The sequence below is a fragment of the Coccinella septempunctata genome, chromosome 9, assembly GCF_907165205.1.
Source record: "Coccinella septempunctata chromosome 9, icCocSept1.1, whole genome shotgun sequence".
NCBI lineage: Eukaryota > Metazoa > Arthropoda > Insecta > Coleoptera > Coccinellidae > Coccinella > Coccinella septempunctata.
In genome coordinates this window covers 14,265,272-14,276,052 of record NC_058197.1, presented here as the reverse complement: position 1 = coordinate 14,276,052, position 10,781 = coordinate 14,265,272, and the positions used below count along the sequence as shown (strand labels likewise).

The 10,781-nt window shown below is 35.2% G+C and overlaps 1 protein-coding gene across 1 annotated transcript; it reads left to right on the top strand.

Moving 5' to 3' along the window:
* The first annotated feature begins 4,139 nt into the window (after positions 1-4,139).
* Positions 4,140-9,542, top strand: LOC123320384 (protein artichoke-like). Its single transcript, XM_044907697.1, has 2 exons — positions 4,140-4,356; positions 7,504-9,542. Exon 2 carries the CDS (start codon positions 7,504-7,506, stop codon positions 9,085-9,087), a length of 1,584 nt encoding a protein of 527 aa, XP_044763632.1. The 5' UTR covers positions 4,140-4,356; the 3' UTR covers positions 9,088-9,542.
* Positions 9,543-10,781: the final 1,239 nt, after the last annotated feature.

Below are 10,781 nucleotides of genomic sequence, written 5' to 3'. Positions count from 1 at the left end.
CCAATTCGACGGCCTGACAAAATCATGTCATGAAATGCATCGATATTTTCGGGGACTGACACAGAAACTGACCTTCCCGATCGGTCATCATCTTCAATGGAAAATTGACCTCTTTTGAAGCTTGCAGTCCAATTTTTCACGGTCGCATACGAAGGACATTGATCACCAAGGGTATTACGCATCTTCGTAAATCTGCTCACCTCTTAACCCTTTTAAATACAGTTACTTGATGATGGCTCGATACTCCAATTTTTCTATTTTCACAATTTCGGTGAAAATCTTCCTTCTTTTAATTTATTGCGTAACTCTGGTTTACTTTTTGACCTCAAACTTCACACTGACACTTTTAATGAAAAGTACTCTTCATATTTTCTCCTATAATGCGCGGTTTTCGAGTAAATTCATGTTCAAAAATTGAAAAGAGTCTTGAAATTTCAAAAATTGGGTACTTTGGCTGAATAGAAATCTGTGATCCACAGATGTGTCGTGTCACAGACTTAGCGAGTTATTCTGAAGGTAAGTTTGTTTTTCCATGGGTGGAATAGCTCATTATGAAAACTTAAAATGGCTATATCTTTTTATCAGGGTAGAATCGGAAAAAAGTGTTTTTTTTTACCTAAAAAATCTACTGTCTACCTGTATAGGGTAATTTATGAACTTCCATGTCCTTTTATTCAGTTTTTTTCGTTATTTCCATGCTTGTGTAATATCATGGAAAACTTTGTCATAGTGACGGGGTTCAAAGGTTTAGCATTTTTTCATAGATCACCCTATATGTCTATATAAAACTAATAAAACCAATATCCTTATGGGATATTTGAACCCACAATTCTCTTTCAGTTTGAGGTCCTTTATCTCCAATGATGTCTTTTCAAGCATTGATTTTCATTCCTCAAACTCTCTGTTTCAATGAACGTTTGCACAGGTATTACAGTTATCCCAAATTCCTATTAATTAGTCAATGGTATACTTCAGTTAACGCCAAGCTAGGTGCTCATCTTAAATATTCCTTATGATGTTGATGCGTCTTACAAATTCATCATATTTGAATTAATTACAGAGTAAAGGCTCGAAAAAGAACAAAACACAAAAGACAAGAAGTAAAAATGATAATACAGACTTGGAAAATAAATGGGATTGAATGTCATACATAAACGACTTCGAAAAATAACCTTGACTCATAATTGATTGATTAGATACAACGACAATCCTCTTTGACTCTACAGCCTCATGAATTCTGAGATGCTCGTCTCAAGTTGAAGGTTAATAACGAACTTCCAACTTGAAATTCGTTTCTTAAATATAGCCTCCGGAAGAAATCCATGTTGTCAACAATTCTTCGATCAGTTTATGCAATTCTAATAATTAATTATTCTAATTAGGCGATAACAGATGTATGTCTCCACAAACGGCCTCAACAATCTGCTAAACTCGTTTTCATCAAAAGTTACCTACCTAATTTTGGACCCATAGTAGCATTAACGGTTCACGATATTCGGAATTTGGGTTTATAATTTAGATTAGTGAGTTTTTTCTGGATTCCGCATAATTTCTAGGTTTTTAACTGTAAAGCAATGATGCTCTGTCGTTGAATGCATGGATCAAGCAGTTTGGGCATCGGAATTGAATGGTGTTCCTCAATTTGTTGACGAGGAATTACCTCTTTAATTTTATAGTAACAGTTTTCATTTACAGCCTTGCAAGAGGTTTAAGTTGAATGAATTCTTATGCTATAAAAGAAGACCTTTAAACTTGGTTACATCCATTTTTCGACTTTCTTTTTTCGTCAATATCATAAATGTTAAGTGAAATCAATGATGATCCTTAATTGACCCTTTATAAAAGATCTACATCGACACAATCATTGCCGAAAATTTCTGGTAAACCCAGACACTCTCAGTGTCATTTTCAACGATATTTATAAACATATAAAGTATTTAAGTTCACCATCAATTCTTGGAGAAAGTCCAGGTTATTGCAGTTTATGTTCAACTTAAATGACAGGGGGTCCTTATTTTCATGGATAATGGGTACAACAACCGAAACTATCAGTATCTTGACATACCGCTACGTGATCTCTGAAATTCTTGGAGTTGAACAATTGTTTGAGCATCTGCTGTCTATCAAAAGGTCCGTTATAAGTAATTGTCCGCGTAACTTACCGACAAATATTTCTGATAGTTTAATTTTCGGGCAGTATGCGATGCAATGGAGGTCTGAGAAGTCTTAGATTACCAAAACCAGTGGTGTAGTTAAGTCAGACCATATTTCCTTGGGAGGATCAAACCCAAGAATTTTATTGGAATGGTTAAGATCTACCAAATTTTCTGGTGGCTTTTGATATTGAGCCTCTGTATAAAACAGCCACTTATTTTAGGTAAATGTTGAATGTACACTGCTGGTGTCGTCTTGACAACATTTTAGATCGAAATTTTTTTAGTGGCATTTAGATTTTTGTGAGTTATTTGTATTTTATCCCTATATCAATTTTTAGACCTCAAGTCTCATAATAACTTCTTTGAGCTGCCTCATTGAAAGAAAATTTACGACCTTTTAAACTTTTTTTCAGTTGAGGACAGAGATAATAGTCGGATGGAGCCAAATCTGGTGAATAAGGGAGGTATTTTAGTAATTCAAACCCTAAATCACGAATTTTTTTCATGACAACATGAGATTTGTGTGCAGGGGCTTTGTCCTACAAAAACAAAACACCTTTGGATAGCTTTCCGCGTCATTTCTCTTCAATTTTTTACCTTAGAGTGGTCAGTAATGTGGAATAGCAATCTTCGGTTATTGTTCTACCCTTATCCAGAAAATCAGTCATGATTACTCCATGGCAATCACAAAAAAACTGAACCAAGAACTTTTTCAGCAGATTTTTGGACACGAAACTTCTTAGGGCTTGGAGAACCAGAGTGTCGCCATTCTATCGATTGTTGCTTTGTTTCTGGATCGTAGAAATGTACCCAAGTCTCATCCATAGTGACAATTCGGTTTAAGAAGTTTACATCGTTTTCAAATCGAGCACAGATCGAACGCGATGCTTCTACCCTTGCACGCTTTTGGTCAACATTCAAACATTTGGAGATCCATTTTGCAGGAATTTTTCTCATGTCCAAATTGACATGAACTACATGAGGAACGCGTTCGTATGAAATATTCAGTGCTTCAGTTATTATCCGTTTAAGCCCAATTCGACGGTCTAATAAAATCATGTCATGAACTGCATCGATATTTTCGGGGACTGACACATAAACTGGCCTTCTCGATCGGTCATCATCCTCAATGGAAAATTTACCTCTTTTGAAGCTTGCAGTCCAATTTTTGACGGTGGCATACGACGGACATTGATCACCAAGAGTATTACGCATCTTCGTAAATCTGCTCACCTCTCAACCCTTTCAAATACAGTTACTTGATGATGGCTCGACACTCAAATTTTTCTATTTTCACAATTTCGGTGAACATCTTCTTTCGTTTAATTCATTTCGTAACTCTGGTTTACTTTTTTGACCTCAAACTTCACAGTGACATGGAACGAAGAAGAAAACATCATAACCCAACATCATGGTCCCATTCATGAATTTCAGGATGGTTTTGGAGCTTTTCATGCAGTTTTCGAATCTTTTTGATTCATTGTTGGGTTGTGAATTTTAGGTCAATCTGATATATTGAACTTATATATTATATATTATCTCATATTCTTCTGCTTTTGTTTTTTTATTTCAGATTAAACTTTCTAGTAACTTGGGGAAGACTACCTGGATTTTCTTCTTCTTCTAGGAAAGGTTCAATTTTTGCAGTGTGAGATGCCTTTCAATATAGAATATTTCAGTTGTTTTGTGAACATTTCTTATGATAGAAAAAAAGCCCATGGTACAAGTTTATGAATGCCTTAAAAGCACTTTCAACGTGAACAATTTTTTGTGGAGAAGCTCTATTTTCTCATTTCTGAGATTTGCGTGGTGTGAATAAACTAGTACTCACAGCATTTTATTTATACTGTCTACGATATGGATTGTCTGCTCTCTGGAGTGTGAAAAGTAATCCCAGTCATACATTTGCATGCTGTTCGGATATTTAGGTCACTTGTTGCGCGGTAATATGGGGAATATGGGAAATGGCGAGTGTTAATTAGGCGCTTTATTTTTTCCTTCGTAGCGTCATAGTTCTAGGCGCCATACTGTCCCGAAACTATCCACACATAACCTTCAAAGCTTATTCGTATCGAGCAGAACTTTCCGGCATCAGTTCCATTAATCGACAGTCCATTGCCGGTCTGATTGTGATCTACTCACAGTTTGCGGCTATAGACATCATTCTGGTAGTGTCCTGGTGCGAAATATTCGGAATAAGGTAAGATATCCTGTTTGGAGGATGTTTTGTCGAATAACCAGCGGAGGACTCTTTCAACTTTCAATGCCAAATCTGATTCCTGCTAATCAATATCGTATTTCCAGGAAAGTGACTGAATTTGATTAATGAGTTAATTTATGTTCACACTGTTTGGAATACTTAGATTTCATTGAGCACAGAAACGCGATGAAGAAATCGATTTTTCTTGAAATGGAGCAAGGAAACTCCTGGAATAAGCTTGAAACTAGGGATTTCTCGTCCTGCATAATCTGCCATCAGAACATCGAAACATTTCAAAAAGATCTTTAAGTGTGTGTCGCGAATAATCATGCAGGGTACTTCGAATTCTGATTTCGTTTTTTTTTCTTCATCCTATCATGAGTTCTGTTCTGAAATAGCTGAAATAAGTAGAGAAGATTCCTATTTATGTTAAGAAACTTTTACTGTTCCCGATTTCATATTTTCCTTTCTGTTATGACCTGAAAGAAGTCATTACAATAATCATAAATGAAATAGGATATAATGATTTTAATTGCAATTCTTATCGGCAAGGAATATCACTTTTACAGTACCCATTTTTACGTCTTACAAACAGATAGATATATGGAACCTTAACAGGTTTGGTCTTCGACTCATAACAATATTTCAACAATAGATTCTTGTGAAGCACTTTTTTCCTATAACATTTTTTTCTGATTCGGCCTTGATAAAAAGATATTGCCATTTTATGTTTTCATAATAAGCTGTGCCACTCCTGGGAGAACAAAATTACCATCAGAATAACTAGCTGAATCTGTAACACAAAACATCTGTGGATCTTTTAAACAAAGATGTATTCAGCTAGAGTACCCAATTTTTCAGAATTCACAAACACTTTTGAATTTTTGAACATCAATTTACTCAAAAACAGCGTTTCAACGGTTGGGTTCTTTGAATTTTTGGAATTTTAATGGTACGTAATGAGAAAACTGGAAGACGTGGGTGATATCTTATGATATCATCAAATAAATGAAAAACTATATTCCGAAATTCATTTCATTCGATGAAACCGTTTGTGAGATAGAACTAAAAGTAACATTTTTTAATGGGTTCAACAGCCTGTATCTTTTAAACCGAACTGACTCGAAAAAAATGATCGAGAAAGAAGTGTTTCTTTTTACTTCAAGAATCCACTGTTGGAATATCTGAACGAGTCAAAGACTCACCCTGTATACTTATTGTGTACTTTCACACCATCGTGGAATTGAATATTTCTCTGTGTTCAAACCTACACTCCTGATTTTTTAACAATTGAGTGACACTTCTGTTTGAAGATCTTTTCCATCTAGTTTCGATCGTGTAGTTGATGCTTTTATTTTTATTGGAAACAATGAAATAGACAGTTTATTACATGCAGTTTTTGACCCCTTATATCTCAGAAACGATGCATATTCAACCCCATGTTTCTATACGAAATATATCTATATATTTTGAGACAAGAAATCACCACCTGTATAACACTAGATATGTTTCTTTTATATGTAAATGAACGTGATAGTAATTTACAAGTAAATTTTTCAACATTTCACATGATATCACAACTCGCTATCTATTTTTCAAGATATCTGTGGTTAATCACTGCTGCTAAAAATTGATTTCACCGAAAAAAAAATTGATTACCTATTCCGACAATTGACCCTATCAAATTATTGATAGCAACCTATAGTGTGAATACCAATGAATGATGACTCATTGGTGCATTCTAACAATTGATGTGATATAATTCAATACTATACATTATTCCACAGTTTTCCTATCAGTGTTTATCTATAAATTCACGATTCTCAATAATTACCTTCTAGGACAAAATCGATATTGCAGTTCTCAAATTAATCATTTTTATGAATATTGAATATTGAAAATATTTAATTTCTCAACATATTCTCCTCTTAGTTGGATACATTTATTACAGCGAACCTGCAACGTCTCTAGACCTTTCAAAAAAAATGTCTCTTCTTGCTCCTCAAACCAGACCTCCACAGCTTTTATTACCTCCTCATTGGAAGAAAATATACGATCTTTTAAACATTTTTTCAGTTGAGGAGAGACATGATAGTCGGATGGAGCCAAATCTGGTGAATAAGGGGGGTGCTCTAGTAATTCAAACCCTAAATCACGAATTTCTTGCATGGCAACATGAGATTTGTGTGCAGGGGCGTTGTTCTGCAAAAACCAAACACCTTTGGATAAAAAATTTAGTAATTTACGGTTATTGTTCTACCCTTATCCAAAAAATCAAACAAGATTACCCCAAAAAACTGAAGCAAACTGAAGCAAGAACTTTTCCAGAAGATTTTTGGACACCAAACTTCTTAGGTCTTGGAGAACCAGAGTTTCGCCATTCCATCGATTGTTGCTTTGTTTCAGGATCGTAGAAATGTACCCAAGTCATATCCATAGTAGCAATTCGGTTTAAGAAATCTACATCGTTTTCAAATTGAGCACAGATCGAACGCGATGCTTCTACCCTTGCACGCTTTTCGTCAACCTTCAAACATTTGGGGATCCATTTTGCTGTAATTTTTCTTATGTTCAAATTGACGTGAACTATATGAGGAACGCGTTCGTATGAAATATTCAGTGCTTCATATATCCGTTTTAGCCCAATTCGACGGTCTGATAAAATCATGTTATGAACTGCATCGATATTTTCGTGGACTGACACAGAAACTGGCCTTCCCGATCGGTCATCATCTTCAATGGAAAATTTTCCTCTTTTGAAGCTAGCAGTCCAATTTTTCACGGTCGCAGGTACTTGATGATGGCTCGTTACTCCAATTTCTCGATTTTCACAATTTCGGTGGACATCTTCTTTCTTTTAATTTATTGCGTAACTCTGGTTCACTTTTTTTACCTCAACCTTCACACTGACACTTTTAATGAGTTATTGTTCGTTGCTATGGTAACGCAATATTTGTTTTATTCATGGCACTGATCTAGGCTAACTAGATATCAACACATCCTCGTATGTCGAGCTTGGAATATGCTCATACAAACAAACTTGATTTTTCTGCATTTTGTCGCATCTTCACTAAACGCAGGTGTTGATGTATTGTTTCTAAAAGGTGTTGAAATTTGATTTCACCATTTAAACCTCTTTCATTTCAGATGTGGCCCTTGTACATCTTCCTGATTGTCTGTGGGCTGGCACAAGCAACGGAAGTAGACAGGGAGATATGTAACACGGAAAACTGGACAGAACTGAACCTCAAGATCATCCAGGATGAGGACGATATCAAGAGGATAACCTCCAATAAATGCGCCATCATCTTGAGATACCCACCATCAGGTATGCTGACGAAAAACATACTGGATCTTCTTCCACGACAATCCCTGAAAATACTGCAAGTAACTGGTCAACTTCGTGTGTTAGACGACGACAGTTTTTCTTCGTTAAGGTACCTGAAGTACTTGAAATTATCTGAAGTCGATTTTGCGAACTCAGACATGTTGAGTGGAGATGGGAGGTTCACCAAAAACATCGAATCGCTTGATCTCTCTAAAAACGGCTTGACCAACTTGGATTTCTTCAAGACGGAGTCTAAGAAGCTAAAGAAACTCAATCTGGATAGGAATACTCTTCAAACTGTACCCAACGACCTTAAGGTTTTCGATAATTTGGAAGAGCTTTCGATGAGCAATAATAAGATCAGGAATATTTCACTGGTATACTCGTTGATCGATGTTGAATATCTGGATCTTTCGCATAACTACATCAGGAATGCATCAGGTCTCGAATATTTCCCCAACCTGGAGGTTCTGAACCTCACCAACAACAATATAGATGAACTACGAGTTGAATATTTCGGAATAGACAGGAGTAACATGAGAGAATTACTCCTGGATCACAACGCCATAGAATTCATAGGGGTTAGACTATTGATGAACTTCCGAAACCTGAAAACTTTTTCGATATCCAAAAATCGACTGAGGAAACTGATCCCAACAACTGATGCTTACAGAGACACAGAGCTGGAAACTTTGAACTTGGGAGAAAATCACTTGGACGAAATACCTTACAATTTCTTGAAATGGTTTCCATTCCTTAAAACACTAAAGATCAACAACAACAAATTGAGCTATCTACGACCAGGTACTTTCTCCAATTTGAACAATCTCGAAGTTTTGGACCTCTCCAACAACGAAATAGTGAACTTTGACGTCAGGAGACTGCTTCCTCTGGAGTCCTTATCCATCCTAAACATAAGTTCCAATAAAATCGAACAAATAGATTATTTCTCCTTGGTCCTACACCTGCCTACGTTAAAATCCATAAGGATGGATGGAAATTCACTATTTTGCGAAAATCTGATCGAGATGTTGAGTTACCTCAAGATCAACGATGTCCAAGTTGAAGACGGTGAGTGTGAAGGTTCAGCACATATAAAGGGTATCTGTTGTGAGGATTCCACCAAGAATTACACCGAGAATAAATTCAATATGGCAGCTTTTTCGATGATGAAACAAAATGAGAAAAATGTTGAGAAATTAGACGAATTGCTGGAAACGTTAAAGAATATTACAAGTCGAAGGGTTGGTTCTTCATCAGTTCAAGAGGAGAGCGTGGTTATTACCAAAGCTACCTTTTGGACCGGCTTAGGTGTGGTAATTATAGCACTGATATTGATTTTACTCGTTCTTGTTGTTACTCTTATCACGAAGAAAAAGGAAATTCTTCCAGTTCATTTGTGAAAGGATGAGGCGGGGAAATTTGTGCTTGATTTTATCACAGATGGTTTCAATAACATCTACAATATATTGAGAATTTAAAATATAAGCTTTACTCGCGTATATAGTTTCAAATCTTCCTTATTTTGTATCGATTAAACGAGGGACTGAGTAGAAGTAGGAGATTAGTAAAAGAAGAAGTTTGAAGGAAAAAATATCGAATTCAGGGAACACTTAAAAAGATATAATTCTCCATTGAATCAGGAAGGTTCTATAACAGATTTTAATCCATGAAATCTCAGGAAAAATGAAGAATCAATCAGATAAACTTTTCGGAACGTGAAATATTTTTTTTTACACAATTTTATATACGTACTATGAAATACTATTTTTTTATTGAAGAAGGTATGTTGTGAAAGAGGCTAAACCTATATATTTTGTTACATTGTTCCATGTGTTAGAATAAAACAGTGATTGGATTTTGGAGATTTCTTATTTGCGTATTTTCTCCCTTCTCATATGATTGATTGGAACATCTTCGAAAACAAATACAGGGAGAGTTTTGACTCTTACACAAATATTTTAAAAGCAGATTCTTGAGGTCAAAAGAGATACTTTTTTCCTTTACCTACCATCTTTTTGGAATCAGTTCGTTTTAAAAGATACAAGCTGTTGAAAAACCAAAATGTTCTCTCACAAACGGTTTCATCGAATGAAATGAATTTCGGAATATAGTAGGTATTTTATGAATCTTTTTCGAACACAAGATATCACCCACGTCTTACAGTTTTCTCATTATGACCATTAAAGAGTTCGAGCCACTTACAAAATATAATCAACCCTAGACAATTATAAAAAACCCACATAGATATCATTAATATTTCATTGAAATTGAAGGAACGCTACGTTTTCTGGTAGTGACAGATTTATTGTCTGGCTTATTCAGTTCTTGAAATGATACAATCAAAATGTGATGAGTAGCCTAGATTTCATATTGGATATGGTCTAATTAACATCTTTGGTATTACCAGAAATCTTGACTGAATGTATTTTGATGGCAAGAATATGATCTGAGAGGAAGGATATTTCAATTAGAAGAGGTATGTTGTATCTATAACATGATAACTACAGGGTGAGTCTTTGATTCGTACAAATATTCGAAAAAAATTTAATAGGGAAAAAGTGTTTCTTTTGATCTCAAGAAATATATCGAATTATTTGTACGAGTCAAAGACATATACATACACTTGAAGTAGATGCGCGTGCGAAAACACAAAGTTTTTGAAAAATTAATGATCATACAAAACAGTGTGTAACAGAGCTTCGTTTCATACCTTTCCAAATTATTTTACAATTTGTGTTTTAAGCTCAGTGATTGAAATTTCTTGATGAGGACTACAAGAAGTTCATTTTACTTTTGACACATCAAATTTCCTATTTCTTAATTTGTGAGAGAGATCTAAGTAGAGTATTAGAGATTCAAGGTCTAATTAGTACCTACGTTTTTTGGAAGGGCCTCTGATGCCCCACATATTATTTTATTCTGTTTCAAAGATGATGTATTCTACACAAGGATATTTGAAATGAGGTAAAATTTTCAGTTTGCAAGTATATAGTAGTAATAATGGATGAATTTATGTTAACTGTTCCATCAGTAGGTGTTTCCTATGCCTTGAAACAAGGCATTATTTTTCTTCGATAAACATCTCGGTTATTGT